Here is an 18,433-nt window from a genome sequence, read left to right as displayed (position 1 = left end):
GTCTTCCCATTGTCAAGTAATAGATAAATGGCTATCAAGTATTATATTTTATACACTATACTATTTACTTGTTTCTCTGATGAATATTTAAGTGGTTCCTTTTTTTCTGTTATAAAGAAATGGTAATGAATACTTTTAGATAATTGTCAGATGTCAAAGAGGAATTGCAGGGCTAAAAGATGTTATTTTTAAATATTTATTTTGATACATAGTATTGGATTGCAACATTTACCTTGTAAACTTAACCTGTGTGTTTTTGTTGTTACTATGCCTGCTTAAGTTTTTGTTGTTGTTGCCTGTTTAAATTTTAAAAACCTTATTTCTTCCTTACTATTTCTTTTCATGACAGTGTACCTGTCATTTCTGCTCTTTCCAATTTGCATCTTGTGTAATACTCTGTGGAATGGTTCATACTAGAAGTAAATAGAAATGAGAACCCTGCAAAGCTTGATAGGAAAAGCTAAAATTTAGAATCTTACCTAGACCTACTATTCTGCCATTTACTGTACCAGTTCTGTCTTTACCCTAAATGTGGAAATGCGATTTGAGTAGGGATTGGTCTAAGTTCTTTTTCTTTCTTTTCCTCCTCATTTTCTTTACTCCTCTAAATCCTCTTTTCTCTCCATTTGGCCCCTTCTCCTCTTCCTTTTTCTTTTTTCCTTTCATTCCTTCTAATATTTTTATTGATATAATTTACAAACCATAAAATTCACTATTTTAAGGAGTACAATTCCCTGGTTGTCAGTACATTTACATTTTACAGTCACATTAGGAAAATTTCCTGAGGTGGAACCCTCCTGGAGGACAGTGCCTAGAGACCAAAGACAGAGGCCGGAAACTCCAAAGTTAAAACCAAGTGAGGGAAGGCAGGGCATAGCAGGGTGTTGGACACCAGCAAGAATGTGCATCTATCTCCATTTACTGCACGGGAAGGGGCTGGAACCTTGATATAGAGCTTCCAGGAACACAGGTGGCTTGTGGTTAAGAGCTGTATATTCCAAGGCAGTAACAATTCAATGGACCTGTTTTGTAAGAACATTCCTTTCAGGTGATATAGGCTCACCCCTCTCTGGGTGAGCAGCTTGCTTCTTAAGATGGCCTTGTTCACACCAAGCAACAGAAACCATTTGCCTAACATATTCTCATCATTGTTTAATTACAGAATATTTTTATCATCTCCAGAAGGAACCCTCTGCTCTTTAATAGTCACTCTCCTTGCTCTCCTTCTTCCAGCCCTGGCCCCTACTCATCTATTTCCTGTCGCTTTGGATTTGCCTGTTCTGGGCATTTTCTAGAATGGGAATCATAGAATATGTGGTCTTTTGTGTCTGGCTTCTTCCACATAGCATATTGTTTTCCATGCTTTAGCATGTATCAGTTACTCCATTCTTTTTTTAGGGTCGAACATATTTCACTGTATGGATATACTTACTGCATTTTGTTCATCCATTTATTAGTTATTTACCATTTGGTTGTTTGGGTTGCTTACAGTTTTTGGCTATTAGGAATAATGCTGCTGTGAGCAGTTTTGTGTGAACATGTTATCACTTCTCTTGAGTATATACCTAGAAGTAGAGTTGTTGAGTCATGGTAAATCTGTGTTTCACTTTTTGAGGAATTACCAAATTTTTCCAAAGCAGCCACCCCATTTTATATTTTCACCAGCAAGGTCTGAGCGTCCCAATTTCTTCTCATCCTCACCAATACCTGTTATTATCTGTCCTTTGTTGATAGCCACTGTAGTGGATAGAAAGTGGTATTTCATTGTGGTTTTGAATCGCATTTACCTGATGGCCAACGGTGTTGAGCATCTCTTCATGTGCTTATTGGCCATTTGTATATCTTTGGAGAAATTTCATTTAAGTTCTTTGTCCACTTAAAAATTATAATATTTGAAATTTTTAATTGTGTCAAGAACTCATCTAACAATTTGCATCTTAACTATTACAAGTGTACAGTTCAGTAATGTTAAGTAGATTGTTGTGCAACAGATCTCCAGAACTTTTTCATCTTGTAAAACTGAAACTATATCCATTAAAAAACTCCTCATTTCCCCCTGCTCATGGTAACCACCATTCCATTTTAGGTCTAGAATTTGACTACTTTAGATACCTCAGATAAGTGAAATCATACTGGCATACTGGCTTAGTTCCCTTAGAATGTCTTCAAGATGTATCTATGTTGCAGTTCTCTAATTATTAGTGATGTTGAACACTTTTCACATACCTGTTAACCATTCGTATATCTTCTTTGGCCATTTTTTAGTTGAGTTAATTGTTGAGTCGTAGAAGTTCTTGAGTTAGGTTGTAGCAGTTATATTCTGGAAATTAATTCATCAGATATATGACTTACAAATATTATCCCCCAGTCCATAGGTTGCTTTTTCACTCTGTTGATTGTGTCCTTTGATGCATAGGCATTTTTAAGTTTGAAATGATCCTATTTGTCTATTTTTACATTTACTGCTGTACTTTTGATGTCATATCCAGGAAATCATTGACAAGCCCAATGTCTTAAAGGTTTTCTCCTGTTCTTTTTTTCCTAGGAGTTTTATAGTTTTGTGTCTTACATTTAGGTCAGTAATAAATTTTGAGTTAATTTTTGGTATAAGATAAGGGTTCATCTTTAGTTTTTTGCACATAAATATCCACATCAGTTTTTCAGGAGTACTGCCATCTGTGGTAGGCTGAAAAATGCTCTCTCCCCTAAAGGCCCTAAAATTTGGAACTGAATGCTTCTTTATATGGCAAGAAAAGAGGGTAATGGGGTGGTCTTTGCAGATATCAATTAAATTGGGAATCTTGAAATAAGATTATCTTGAATATCCATGTGGGCCCTGAATACAGTCACATATATCACAAGTAGGAGGCAGATTTGACCACACACAGAGTAGACGTTGATGTGGAGAGGGAGCAGAGAGAGATTTATAGATACTGGCCACATACTGGTGTGATGTGGTCACAGGTCAAGGGATGCTGGCAGCTATTAGAAGCTGAAGAGTAAGGACCTGAAACTACTTAGTCTCCAGAAGGAGTGCAGTCTTACTGAGATAACCTTGATTTCAGCTCAGCCTCCAGAACTATAAGAGAATAAATTTCTATTCTTTTAAGCCACCAAGTTTGTGGTAACTTATTCCCGCAGCCACAAGAAACTAATACACCACCCTAACAATATTAAATCTATCGATCCATGAACATGGGATGTCTTTCAGTTTATTCAGGGCTCCTTTAATAATTTTCAACAATGTTTTATAATTTTCAGAATGTAAGTTTTATACTTTTTTTGTTGCATTTATTCCTAAGTGGTTTTTTTTCTTTTGATGCTACTGTACATGGAATTGTTTTAATTTCGTTGTCTGATTTTTGCTACTGTATAGAAGTGCTTTTGTGTATTGGTCCTATATCCTGCAACCTTGCTAAACTTATTTTTTAGGTCTAATAGCTTTTGTGTGGGTTTTGTAGTATTTTCTTTATATGTGTGTGTGTGTGTGTGTGTGTGTGTGTTTATGTGTGTTTATTGATTTCAGAGAGAGAAGGGGAGAGGGAGAGAGAGATAGAAACATCAATGATGTGAGAGAATCATCAATCAGCTGCCTCCTGCACACCCACTACTGGGAATCGAGCCCGAAACCCAGGCATGTGCCCTGACCTGGAATTGAGCCATGATCTCTTTGTTCATGGGTCGACACTCAACCACTGAGCCACACTGGCTGGGCTATAATATATTCTATATATGATCATGCTACCTGCAAATAATAGTTATTTGTAGGCTTTTGTAGATGCCCTTTATCAGATTGAGGAAGTTCCCTACCTTTCTCCTCATTAACAAATTTATGCTTATCCTTGACTACTTTTTACTTTGCTACTTTGTTCATTTGAGAGCTAATTAATTATATAATAATAATAACCATTAACAGGTTTATTGTATGCCAGGCACTGTTTTAAGTGTTTTACAAGCGTTAACTCAGTTAATATACTGTAGTTCTATTCAAGTTCAGTGTTGTGTGTGTGTGTGTGTGTGTGTGTGTGTGTATATATGTATATATAAATATTTGAACATAAAGAACATATTTTATAACATACTAGAGGCCCAGTGCATGAAATTCGTGCACAGGGGTGGGAAGGTGTGTCCCTCAGCCCAGCCTGCACCCTCTCCAATCTGGGATCCCTCTCACAATCCAGGACTGCTGGCTCCCAACCGCTCACCTGCCTACCTGTCTGATTGCCCCTAACTGCTTCTGCCTGCCAGCCTAATTACCCCCTAACCACTCCCCTGCCAGCCTGATCGACGCCTAACTGCTCCCTTGCCAGCCCGATTGCCCCTAACTGCCCTCCCCTGCTGACTTGGTCCCCCTCAACTGCCCTCCCCTGCAGGCCTGGTCCCCCCCAACTGCCCTCCCCTGCTGGCCCGGTTGCTCCTAACTGCTCTCCCCTGCCGGCCTGGTCCCCCCAACTGCCCTCCCCTTCAGGCCTCTTTGCCCCCAACTGCCCTCCCCTGTAGGCTTGGGTCCCCCCTCAACTGTCCTTCCCTGCAGGCCTGATCTCCCCCAACTGCCCTCCCCTGCTAGCCTGATCGCCCACACTGCCCTCCCCTGCTGGCCTGATCGCCCACAACTGTCCTTCCCTGCCGGCCATCTTTGGCCTCATGGGGGCAGCCATCTTATGTGTTGGAGTGATGGTCAATTTGCATATTACTCTTTTATTAGATAGGATATTGTATGTCTCTCAGCCTTTTGTAATATATTTGGAAAATCCCTTGGCAAAAAAATGAAAAAAAATTAGATATTTTGTAATCTTGCCCCTTCATCCAATATATGCATCTAATCATAAAACTGACTAGTCCACATGGAGCCTTTATCTACTGAATAGGTCGAGGGTACATTCCCTCTTACCCCCCTTAGCATAAAGGCAAAAGCATGTTTGTTTTAGAAAAAGCAGATAAGCAAAAGTCCAAATGGTTGTGATTTTTCCTTGGATACATTTCAAGAAAATTGTTTTTAGGTCAAAGGGAATGCATATTATACGATTATTTTGGTAGAGATTGCCAGATTGTCCTCTGGAAATATTGCACTCCCAGTGGCAATATGGGACTACCTGTTACTTCAAACTTTTTTCAGTCGTGGATGATGTAACCTTTTGAGTAAATTATATGGTATTCTGAGAGATGAAAAATTTCACTAACTTGAAAAATGCTTTGTGCAAAGAGAGGTAACATAGTTACCAGCAGAAATAAAGTTACTGAATATTAATTAATACTTTTTATAGCTTTTAAGGTCAAAAGAAGGAGATTGAATGTTTTAGCTCATTACAGGAAGATTAGTCAAAAGAAATGGGAGATATTAGCTGGTACTTTCTTTGACAGCTTTTTAAACTTCTTAAAAAAAGAATTATGCTAAAAAATCAGCCCATAAAGGTTTCAAATTTTAAGAGGGCCTACAAAATATTGCCAGTGATTATTGTTTTCTGGGGTGAAATGTATTTGAGGCAAATTTGTCTTCTAAGAGAATTGCTAAAAAATCATTTGGGTACAATTTTGCCCAGGCATAACGGGTACATTCAATTTTAAATAATGGGGCATGAGGTACAATCTAACTATTTTGAAAGGAAGTCTGTGATATGTTTTGCTTCTAATGAGACATTCTTCCTGATTTTATCTCCATGTGTTGCCAAGACCCGGGGCAGGAATATAATCATAAATTGTAACAATTTTCTAATGGAGAAAATATTAATACGGTCCACTTTATGACAGTTTTTAAAGGTGTAGTTGCAAGAAATATGTATGGATAAAATGTTTGAGGAAAGAGCTTGTATTTTTTAATATTTTCATTGTTCTGTCAAGAACATTGTTGGCCCTGGCTGGGTAGGTAACTCAGTTGCTTAGAGTGTTGTCCTGATATGCCAAGGTTTGATCTCTGGTCAGGACACATAAAAGAAGCAACCATTGAATGCATTAATAAGCGGAACAACTAATCAATATTCTCTCTCTCTCCTTAAAATCCTATATAATAAAGATGTAATATGCAAAGACCGGATTACGGATCAGCAGGCTGGGGCAGTGAGCTACAAGCCGGCAGCAGAGAGCTACAGGAGAGGGCAGGACAGCAAGCTATGAAGGGGGTAGGGGGGGGTTGGGGGGGGGCGGAGAGAGCTACAGGAGGGCGGAGCAGTGGGCGGAGAGCTACTGGCGCACTAGTCAATAATAAAACAAAGAACATTCTGGAATCTAGTTTTAATAACTTTATCAAAAGTTAAATGTTGGAATTCTAGGCAGTTAGAATAAGAATTGGTCTTCCAGGCGTCCTCAAACTACAGCCCGCGGGCCACATGCGGCCCGCCGAGGACATTTATCCGGCCCGCCGGGTGCTGCTGCCTGTCCTGCTTAGCAGTCAACTCGTCCTGGGTCCGCAGTGCGCATAGGAATTTGTTCATAGTTTTTTTTTTAAACTATAGTCTGGCCCTCCAACGGTCTGAGGGACAGTGAACTGGCCCCCTGTTTAAAAAGTTTGAGGACCCCTGGAGCTGTCATTTAATTATGCCCTTACATGCAACACATGCATCTGAAATTAAAGTCTGGTTACTGCCTTCAGGTTAGTCTAGTGTCGTTAAGCACCTTTGATCCATGTGTGTATAAGGCAGTGTACCAAGTTTGCTAATAGTTCAGATAAATAAGATACTAAAACAGAAAGCAGTCCTATGTTATAAATAGGAGCTAAGTAAGTTATAGTAACTAAATGGAATAGGAGACCAACAGGTGAGGGGTACCTTGCTTTGGAATGGAAGGAAGTCTCACAGCAGTAGAATTTGGCCTTTGAACAAGAGACTGGGAGAGAGCTTTCAGGCCAGAAAATAGGGGTTCGCAAAGGCATGGAGTTTAAGACAATATAGATGATGTGTATGGTGTTTTGTTTACTTTTAGAGAGGATTGCTGGGGGCAGAGGGAGTAGTACAGATGGATTTGTGTTTTGTTTTCATAGATAGGAAGACAAAATTGGGAAGGCCAGGAGGAAATGAGAAGGTAGGGTTTGAAGTCTTACTGAGTATGTAGGCATGACTGACTGCCTACATAGTGGATGACTTATAGCCTGTCAGTGCTTAGATTTCCTCTTGCAGAACAAAGGAGGGCAAATGTGAAGGCACTGTTTACAATATATAACACTAGATTCATTAAGGTATTATTTTATCTCCTCATTGATGGTGCTGCAGCTCTCTGTCCCAGATCCTTAGGTAGCTTTACAGTTCTCTGCTATATATATAATAAATCAACTAAGAATTAAAATCTACGTGAGATCTTTTTGTTTCGTTTTTTTTTTTTACATGAAATCTTTTAATATTTCTACAAGACATTCTCTCTTTGGATTTAAAAATAGGATCATATGATGTTATAAAAGTTTAATGGTAAAAGGCTAATTCTCTTATTGCATATACAGGAGTGGGCAAAAGTAGGTTTACAGTTATTTGCCTGGAAAGAGTCACACAGGTTATGATTATTGCAATAGTTTCATTAACTCTGTTTTGCATATTCACAGCTGTAAACCTACTTTTGTTCAGCCCTGTGTGGGTAACCCACACAGTTGATACAGGTGTGTGATAAAAGAAAAATAAACCAAAGTTAACTCTGATTGAGTAATATAGTTTCTGGATTTATTTTGATTACAGAGTAGAAATCTGTTTTTAGCTTTGAAAAAGTTATAGACCAATTTGTGATTTGTATTTCCATTTATTGCTTTTGTAGATTATTTATATTACCCCTTTAAAATCTCAATCTGTTGTCCTCATGCTAAATACTGGGGCTATTTTCTCTTCATAGTCCTAATTCAAAAAATGCAAGATATTTTGGTTTCATTAAAAAATTGCTGAAATATGCTTATAAATTTTTAAGTTTTAAAGTAATATATACTAATTTTAAAATGCAAGCATCATAGAAAGTCATTAAGTAATAATTCTCCTTAAGTAGTCATGTTTTGTTTCTTTTCCTACATGTGGCTTGTGTTTGGAGTATTTTCTGCAATTTGCTTTTTCTAAACTTAGTAATTCTTAGACATCTTTTTATTCAGGATATGTATATAAGTGTAATTCTTTTAAAAGTATCTGTGTAGTATTTCTCTTGCACAAATGCTTGGTAACTTATTTAACTTATTTCTATGGATGGGCATTTAAATTACTTCCAGGGTTTCAGTATTATAATAGTGCTGTATAGAAGATCCTTGAAATAGTGTCATTACTTACTTGTGCTAGTGTACTAGTACTTGTAGGATACATTCTTAAAAGTGAAATTGCTGAGTCAAAGAGTTTTTGCATTTAAGATTAAGATGTTACTAAATTTACTTTTTAAAATGTTACACCAGTTTATATTCCCATCTATATTGTTGCCCCATACTCTATATCCTGTTTGCTGTCTGACATCCCTCTCACAATCCTGATATGCCAAGGTTTGATCTTTTTTTAAACTTGCAATTTGATGGGAACAAAACACATAGCATAAGTTTGTTCTCATAAATTATAAGTGAGGTAGAGAACTTTTAAAATATACTTATTGACTATGTATTTCTTTCTTTAAAAGCTCTCTGTTCATGTCCTTTGCCCATTTTTGTACCCTATCTGGTGGCTATTATTTTTCTTTTCTTTTAATTTAAAGAGCTCTTCTCTATTAAGGAAATTAATCCTCTGATTATTATGTACTTTGAATATTTTTTAACTTGCTCTGTGTTTTTTTACTTTGCTTGTGGTGTGCCTTGCCACATTTAGTTTTTAGATAATAATGTATTTTATTGCTTTTAGATTTCTTGTCATGTAAGGAAGACACATTTTTTACTTAGTGCTTTTCGGATTCAAATATTTGATCCATTTGAAATTTATTTTTAATAATAAGTGCTAGAGATCTCTAATACAGTTTTTCAAAATGGCTAGCTAAATTGTTTCAGTGTTATCTATTAACTCTTCTGTATGAATATTTGTATACTGACCCTTGTTTCTAGTTCAGAATCCTTTTACTTATGGTCATGCAGACATGTGATTAGTTGAGATTTTTAGAAGGTTTTTGAGGTCAGTGGAGCAATAAAAGGTGATAGATAGACTATAATTATTTTATCTTCCTTTTTGTTTTAAAGATAGATAAATATCTTTCAAGGAATAGTTCTAAATCCAATAGTTCTTTATCTGGACATAAAAGTACCTTTCCACGTGACTCTTAGATTACTGATATCTCTGGAAGGCAAGGCGAGGCTGGGATGACCTTCTAAGGCAGCAATTTTCAACATTTTTCATACCACAGCACAAATTAAGTAATTACTAAAATTCTGCAGCACACTAAAAATATATTTTTTGCTGATCTGACAAAAAAATAGATGTAACTTTTATTCATTCACACTGGATGATTACTGTTGTGTTGGCTGTTGTCATTTTTTTTTTTTAATTTGACAATTTAAGGGAAAAGAGGTCAGTACCTCTGACTAAATAGTCAGGTGTTGAATGTTTTAAAAATTCTTGCAGCACACTGGTTAAAAATCGCTGTTCTAAAGCATACTTATTGAGAGTTTTTAAGAAAATGATTAGGATTTTAAAATGAGTTTGAACTTCTAGGCAATAAAAATCTGTTAGTGCCTACGCACTAGCTAATTCTGTACTTTCTACAAGGAGAAAAAAGAATATGTTTGTTAAGATAACTGAAACGAAGAAATGGTTATTAGTCACTGCTTAGTACTCTTTAGTCATCTTTAGGAATTTAGTCACTATAGGCCTTGATTGTTTTTATTTTTAACTTTCTTATGATTCACATTGCACGACTAGGGCACAGAAGACCCCTAGTTTTACTTATTTGTTCAGTTACTTACTGGCCATGTGACTTGTGGTCAAGTTGTTTAATTTCTTTGATTCTTAGTTTCTTCATTTTTTAAAATAGATATGAAACCAACTCTCTTGCTTATCTACTGGGTTGTTACAAAGAATAAATGAGATGATGCATGATAAATAGTTCATAAATGTTGGCATTTGTAGCAGGTTTAATGAGGATGAAGATTTAGAAATTTGGGCTCCATAGTAACCCCTGAAAGAGAAGAGTTGCAGAAATAGGTTGGGAATGAATAGCTAGTGAGAAAGTGAAGATGGGAAGTGTAAACCACTTTGCTAGTGTTATCAGAGAATTGCACGGGTGGAATTTCTTTGTTGCTAGTGGGAGTAGAGTTCTTGGGGCGCTGCTGGAATAAGAATTTCCAGAGGCCCCCACGGGAGGATGAGATGTGGTAGAAAGCTTTATTTGTATGGAGTTATATCCCTCAGTTTCTAAAGTCCCAATTTCCTTGAACCAGTCCTAGAAAAGGTGCAGTGCAGCTGGGGATCCAGCAGAGCTGAAAGCAAAGTCGTTCTATTATTTCTTCAAGAATTATTCAAAAATGTTTAACGTGAGCATATTTAATATATGTATATATATTATTAATTTCAGAGAGGAAGGGAGAGGGAGAGAGAGATAGAAACATTAATGTTGAGAAAGAATCATTGATCAGCTGCCTCCTGCATGCCCCACACTTGGGATTGAGCCTGCAACCCCAGCATGTGCCCTGACTGGGAATCAAACTGTGACATACTGGTTCATAGGTCAATGCTCAATTACTGAGCCATGCTAACTGAGTAATACTTATGTGTTTTTTATTATGGCCATCCTAGTGCATAGGAAGTGAAATTTCATTGTGGTTTTGATTTGCATTTCCCTGATGACCAGTGATGTTGAACATCTTTTCAAGTGGTATTGGCCATTTCTATATCTTTCTTGGAAAAATGTCTGATCAGATACATTGCCTATATTTAAATTGGATTATTTGTCTTTATATTTGAGTTGTAAGGATTCTTTATATATTGTGGCTGCAAGATCCTGATTATATGATTATATTTGCAAATCCACCCCCCCCCCATTCTGTGGCTTGTCTTTTTATTTTCTTGATAGTGTCCTGTCTTTTGCAGCAAAAAAATGTTTTTGTTTTTTTAAATATTAAAGTCCAATTTATCTATTTTTTTTAATGTTGCTTGTGCATTTTATTAGTCACAGTTGCAGGATCCACTCAGAGAATCTAATTTCCCATGCTGTCAGAATTGTATCTTATTGTATTATATGATTAATACATAGTTGTAATTACTGTGTATACATATAGTAGTTTTGTTTTTTCTACTTAGCATTTTTATATATAAATTTCCTTCTGTTTATATTACTCGTGCTTCATTTTCAAGAGCTGTCATGTTTTGTGGTAGTACTGTCGTTTACATAGTCATCCTTTCTGTTTGTTTGGTTTTCACCTTCATGATTTAAATAGTGCAGGTGAAAAAAAAAAATTGTGCTGGTATCCATCAACTTAAAAGTTACTTTTTTTCCTTAGGCCGGGTTGACATAAAAGAGTTAATTGCAAAGAAGAAACAGTTGACAGCAGAGGCAGAGGTAAGTAACTCCCTCTTCCAGAAACAAAAATGTAGAGTGTGCCCTGGCTGGTTTTGCTCAGTGGATAGAGCATCAGCCTGCGGGCTGAAGGGTCCTAGGTTCCATTCCCATCAAGGGCATATGCCTAGGTTATGGGCTTGATCCCCAGTAGGAGGCCTGCAGGAGGCAGCCAATCAATGATTCTCTCTCATCATTGATGTTTCTATCTCACTTTCACTCTTCCTTCCTCTCTGGGGGAAAAAAAAATGTAGAGTGTTAGGGTAAAGAGTTTTGTTTAGTACATTTTTAATGATAAAGTCTTTAAAGAATTATTTACCTTTTTATCAGTTGACATTGTCCTTCTGTGGAACAGGAACATAAGGTCTGCTGCCTTGTCATCCTACATAAGAACCAGGTTGCTCTTTTCCCTTCTATCCCATCCGTCACTGTCATTTTTCTGACTTTGACCAGCAAAACTTGGTTTTAGTGAAGCATATGAAAGTTGAATTTCTATATGAATGTCTGTGTAGGTACTTTGTGAAAGTAGCAAGGTTCATAGAAATCATAGGCTTCCAGTAAATGATCCATCTGAATCCAGAAGCAGATTCCCTGTTAGGGATGTAGGGAAAATATCAACTAAAAAACAGCGTGGAGCCATTTCAAGCTGGGCAAACAGTCTGTGAATCAGAATTGAGCAGTGCCCTCAGGGAATTCTGGAGGACAAAGAACAGTTTTAAAAAATACTGTGTGTGCTTGAAGGTAAGTTGACTTCAAGGCAGCCTCCCTTTTCTTTCTGAGATTACTTTAAGAATTTATTGGCCAACATGAATATCTAAATATCCAATGCTATAGATGAAATAGCCGTGTTCTTATCTATTAATTTAGTTACATGTACATGCATGTACATATGCACTGATTTAGAATAACAAATTTAGAAATTTTTATTTTTTAGCATCATATTTATGTGGGGTTCTTGGACCCAGTTCTAACATGGGAGTGTAGGTTCCCTCCACACTAACAAGCACTTCTTGGATGCCAGCAAGGGTGTCTCAAGAATTCAACTAAATTCTGATACTGTCTACCTGGAGATAAAAATCAAATTCTGCAGGTAAAGGACTCAGTCCCACAAGACTGCCCTCCCTTTCAGATGCTGGAAGCAAGCTCAGGTTACTTGTGCTTCTGACATCTGGCTGTGGATTGGAAGTTCCAAACCTCCCCTGCAACTCAGAATGCCAGTTGCAAGTCCAGGTTGTCCCCTGTACTTCAGACCCACTGGCTTTAAATCAGAGGTTCCCTGGGTCTGATAAATTTGCTAGAATGACGGACAGAACTCAGGAAAACCGGTTTACTACTAGATTACCAATTTGTTACAAAAGATAAGAATCAACAGCCAGATGAAGAGATATGGGGCGAGGTCCTGGACAAAGGAATAGCTGTCCTTAGGGTGCTCAGGGCCTGGCAGGCGGAAGCATTCTGGTTCCACAGCATGTAGGGCTCCCAAGCTGGCTTCCTGAGTTTTTATGGAGGTAATGATGGGACTGAAAGTTCCAAACCTCTAATCACAGGGTTGGTTCTCCTGGCAACCCAGTTGTCACTCATCTTTATTGGACAGTTTTTCCCTAATCTCTAAAGTGAGAATATTGGACTAGCTGTCTCTAAGGTCCAATATTCTCACTTTAGAGATTAGGGAAAAATTGTCCAATAAAGAATGTTATTGTCCTTTAGCAATAACATTCTGTGTCATAATTGTGTAGCTAACTTAAATTTCATCTCCTAATTCACTATTTCCTGTGGTAAAGGGAATGGGTAGTCTGTAGATCTTATTGGGCAGCTCTTTCAGCTCCACAGAACTAGAGTTGTTAGATAAAATACGGTCTGCCTAATTAAATTTGAATTTCAGATAAACAACTAATAGTTTTCTAGTCATCATGCAGTGTTTGAGACAGACTGGAAAGGTTATTTGCTGTTTATCAAATTGAACTGGGTGTTCCTATATTTGTAGTTGCTAAAACTTGCAACCTACAAAGAATCCTGAAAATGTATATATGGACATAGAGGAGCTCATAGTAAGGAAAGCAGTGAAGAAGGTTGTCAAGTACTGAGCTTTTTAGTCTGAAGGGAAGAGGAATGAAAGAGGTTATGACATTAATGGGTTGAAACTAGTGGGTTCAACTGATTGAATCTCTGAAGACCACTTCGAGGTCTAAATACTGTTATAAAAAAGTTTTAAGTACTTATTAAAAAAAATATGGTGCTATTGGGGTTATGCAACATTGTGTAACCCTGAGCCATGACCTTGTGAAATCCTTAGAATTGTGTTGTAACAAAACTTGAAAGACCTTGGAACAGTTCAAGGAAGTTTAAGTGATTAAGTCCCAACCAACTTATGTTAATAGCTGAATTAGCTTTGTTTTAACATTGTGTTATTTCAGTTTTTCCTTTTGGTTGCAAATAACAGAAATTTACTTTGGCTTAAATTTAAGCATATTTCATATTAATGTATCTTGTAGAATCCTGGGAGAAGTTGGACATCCACGCTTTGGAAAGGGAAATGATTTTAAGGATTTTAATTGAGATATTCCTGAATTTTTCAGTTAATGAGATTTCCAGTCACTCTCTCCAAGCTCAGAGTTTCAGATTTATGAGAGAGAGAATTGGATTTTGGCGAGAAGGGCAGGACCCGTATAGTACAGCCCTGGCCTGGACCCTGGATGACTGTTCTCACCTTGAGCACAGGTTCCAGAGAAAAGTGAATATGCTGAGAAGGGTAAAGGAAGTGGCTTTACTATCAATATTTGTAGAACTTTTATTAATGTACACAATTTTATAGAGGAAATGTTAGTATAATATGAAAATTGAACAGATGAAAAATTACTTCCTCTTTCTACTTCTTAAAAATACATATTTGTTGCAACATATTTCATTTGCTTCTTATAGAGCATTTCAAGTACTATTGTTTTTTACATCGTTACCTCATGCTATTGCCCAACCACTAAAAGAGCAAACTGTAATGAGTAAGACGCAGATGTCATGTCTGCAGATGAGGACTTCTCTTCATGGTTTGTCACTTGATGAGGAACCTCTTCTAAAAATGTTTTTGGATAGTGCCAGTCTATTTCTTTTATGAAAAAATTGATTTTAGAGAGCGCGGGGTGGGGGGGGGGAGAGAAACATCAATGTGAGCGAGAAATATCAGTTGGTTGCCTCCTGTACATACCCCAACCAGGGATCAAACCCACAACCTAAGTATGTGCCCTGACCAGGAATTGAACCCACAACCTTTTTGGTGTACAGGATGATGCTCCAACGAACTGAGCCACCCAGCCAGGGCCAGAGTATACATTTTTACTGTGTGTTTCTTTCTCTCAACTTACTTAAAAAATTTTTTTTTATGCCTCTGTGCCTTTGAAAGGGTTATTTTTATCTATCCATAAATGCCCCTGCTTTTTTCTCTTTTAAAGATTCATTCCAAAATAACCTCTGTTTGGAACCCTTTTAGGAGAGTTATCTTTCTAAAATGCAAGTCTAAACATGTACATAACCGTATGCTTAAAACATCGGTTTCCAGTTGCCCTTAGGATACATTGAAATTTTTAAAATGGCTTAAGTGACATAGTCCCTAGACCCTGTTTGTGTTCATCTCTGGTCACTCGTGTGTGTGTGCCTCTTCGCTGTGTGTTCCAACCAGAAGGCCTTTGCCTCGAAGTGGTTGTTCCCCATTAGAATCCTAAGTTGTGCACTTCAGCTGCTTGTTTTAAAAAATGAGGTTTCTTTGAGCTCTAAAATACAGTGATTCTATTATTAGATTACCTGTGCATCTGCTTTTCTAGTTTCTAGTAAACTGTCTGTCTTCCATTGTCCTTCTGTCCATCTGTTGTCATGATGAGACAGTCCATGGGTTGGGTGAAATGAATATTAATAGAGATGAGATTGGGGAGATAAGCAAAGTAGAAAGCCTATTACTTCAGCCTCCTTTCCAGGTTACTAAGACTTACTTAGATTTATTGTGATCACATTCTGAAGTTCTAATCGAAGCCAGTTCCATGCTACTGGAAGGCTCAGAAGAAGGCAGAGTGGAGCGTTTCTTGTACTGTGTTTTTCTGTATTCCCTCTTTATTTTCACCAGTACTGTGTTTGATAGATGAAAGGAGGAGGCTAAAGAAATTCAATGGTGTCACGGAAGCGTTCTTCCTTGTCTCCCACTAGCAGCAGCTTCTATCAACTGTAGTTCCTCAAAGAAGAAAGGCATTAAAATATGGAGGATTTAAATAGCTACCTTTTAATAGTAATAGCACGAAATGACAGAATTGGCTTACCTGCAGTTTTTATTGTGCATTGGTTTGTTTCTGTCCTCGGAGGCTAGCTCTGACTGAGTGGGAAGGGGTTGGAGCTACACATGCGGATAGAGTGATAACTATGTCAAGTACCGTGCTGCGCGCTTTTGCATGTTTTTTTTTTGTTGTTTGTTTGTTTTGGGCTTTTTAAAAAGTTCACACAACAGGTTAGCAAGTTAGATGGTATTCATCTCAATTTTGCTCAGAAAAGTGAAATAGCTTGCCTGAGGTCACAAAACAAGTGGTGGAGGTAGAATTTGAACCCAGGTCTCCCTGGCTAAAAGTTCATACCTTTTTTAATACTTTATCATTAGCACTAAAGACATCTTTTGCTTTACTAGCTCAAGTATAGATTTATGTGCTACTCACATATAAATTTTACTGCAGGAATAAAAGACATGGATGAATATTAAAATAGGAACTTTTTTAGCTCAGCATACCCAAGCAGTGTTCTGATAAGTCAGAGGTTGGAGTCAGAGTTGGGGGAGAGAGTTTCTGAAAGTTACAAGGAGACTTAACACTTGTTTCCACTTTCTACTAGCCCTCATGCTATAGAGATGCCTGTGATTTTTATTTTTATTTCTTATTTGGTTCTCCTGTCCCTCTGAACTGTTCTTCGTGGCAGTCACTACACCATTAACAATTTATGTCTTCATTGATATAGACAGTGAGCTGTGTAAGAGCAGGCTGTGTGTATCTTGTTCATCACCATAGGTGCTGAGTAATAGAAGTAGTCCTTGTTATCCAGATCTGTTTGGACCCTGAGTTCAGATAGTGAGTTGGGATAACCAGGGATACCCTTATTTATGGGATGACTGTAGAAGAAGAGAAGGTGGGAGTTCTAGAGTATGAGGGGAAAGGAGAGGAATAGGAAGAAAGAGGACAGAAAAGTGTACAGTTGACAAGAAGGATGAGGATAAGGAGATTGCTGTAGGTTTTCTTACTACGTGACTTGAAGTTTCACGTGCTTTGGAATGTATGGTAAAGGCTCATTTGTGGGCAACTAGTAAATAAGGCACAAGACCTTGTGCCATAGGAGTTGACTACTCTATTCAACTTGAGTTGTGTGTAATAGGACCTGATTTTAGCAGTTTGTACTGACACTTATAGAACATTCATTATGGTGTTTTTTTCATGCTGTGGTCTACTTAACCCAATACTTAAACTGGGAAAAGAGACTAGTTCCAACGTATGAGGAAGCCTGCTGAAAGAAATAGCTTGCCTTTCTCAAGATTCCAGGCTTCTTTTTTACTGTTGAGTAAAATATCAATGGGCTGATGGATATGAATAAAGGGTAAAGTTGAGTAAAATATCAATAGACAGATTGATGTGAGCCAGGGGTTAAGTGTTAAGACCTTACACGGTTTAGACCCCCTTCTACCCTCTCCCCCCTCCCCACCGACCCCCGTCTTTCCCGACCTCACTTCGTATCACTCCTTTGCTTTAACTATGAAGTCCTGCTTCTTGCTATTTATGGAACATGCCAAGGGTGTTCCTGCTTCAGGGATTTTTACATTAAAAAAAAAAAAAAAATAGCCCTAGCCAGTTTGGCTCAGTGGATAGAACATGAGCCTGCAAACTGAAGAGTCCCAGGTTCAGTTCCGGTCAAGGGCACATGCCAGGGTTGCAGGCTCGATCCCCAGTAGGGGGTATGCAGGAGGCAGCCGATCAGATCAGTGATTCTCTCTCATCATTGATATTTCTTTCTCTCTCTCCCTCTTCCTTCCTCTCAGAAATCAATAAAAAAAATACATTAAAAAATAGATTGTTGCTTTTTAAAGAAAGAGGAAGGAAGGGGGGAGGGAGAGGAGGGGAGAGGGAGGGAGGGAGGAAGAGAGAGAGAGAGAGAGAGAGAGAGAGAGAGAGAGAGAGAGAAGATATGAGAGCATAGCATCCATCCCCTGCCTCCTGCACATTCCCTACTGGGGACCTATTGGGGACTGAGCTTGCAACCAGGGCATGTGCCCTGACTGGGAGTCCAACGAGCAGCCTTTTAGTGCACAGGATGTCCAACCAACTGAGCCACACTGGCCAGGGCTCTTCCTAGTACTTTTCCACAGATATCCACTAACTTTTGCCCTCTTAACTTTCAAGTCTTTTCAAATGTCATCTAATCTTTAGGCTTTCCCTGATTTCTCTATGAAAAATAACACCCCACCACCACCCCTCTGCTTTATTTCTTTGCATAACACCATCTGGCATACTATGTCCTGTAATTTCCATGAGCACAGGGATTAGATTTTGTTTACTGTTGTATCTCCAGCGCCCAGAACAGTACCCAGTACCCAGAACTTAGTGGAATGAATGAATTCTTTCCCTTCTCTTTTAGTACATTTCTACATGGGACATTTTTGTAATTGGAAAAAATCCCCTCTATTTATTAACCAGTCCAATTCTAGAAGTTAAGTGAGAAAAGAACTTTTTTTCTTCATGTCATTTTGGTGGGAGGGGGCATTGTTTTCTTTTTGGTCAAGGAAACATCCTATTGGAAAATTTCAAAATGAAGATGGGCATATACTAGTAATTGAAATGCAACAAGCAAAAGGATCAAATAAAGTACTATTAGATAACCTTATTATGGAAAAATAATTTTATAAAAACTGTTTTTTCTTCCAGGGGACATACTTCTATATTCTGTCCTTAAAGCCAGCCTACATCTTTCGTATTTTCTGTTTTGGCTTATACTTTCCTATTTCTCT

At 37.9% G+C, this 18,433-nt stretch overlaps 1 protein-coding gene across 1 annotated transcript in view; it reads left to right on the top strand.

Moving 5' to 3' along the window:
- The window catches only part of SOAT1 (sterol O-acyltransferase 1), a 56,684-nt gene that overhangs the window by 17,896 nt on the left and 20,355 nt on the right, over window positions 1-18,433 (top strand). Inside the window, exon 3 of the mRNA XM_080649109.1 lies at window positions 11,363-11,421. Within this exon, the coding sequence (XP_080505235.1) occupies window positions 11,363-11,421 (59 nt within the window). The remainder of the gene's footprint in view (window positions 1-11,362; window positions 11,422-18,433) is intronic.

The sequence above is a fragment of the Plecotus auritus genome (genome assembly GCF_963455305.1).
Source record: "Plecotus auritus genome assembly, chromosome: 12".
Lineage (NCBI taxonomy): Eukaryota > Metazoa > Chordata > Mammalia > Chiroptera > Vespertilionidae > Plecotus > Plecotus auritus.
This window is presented reverse-complemented; position numbering and strand designations above follow the sequence as displayed.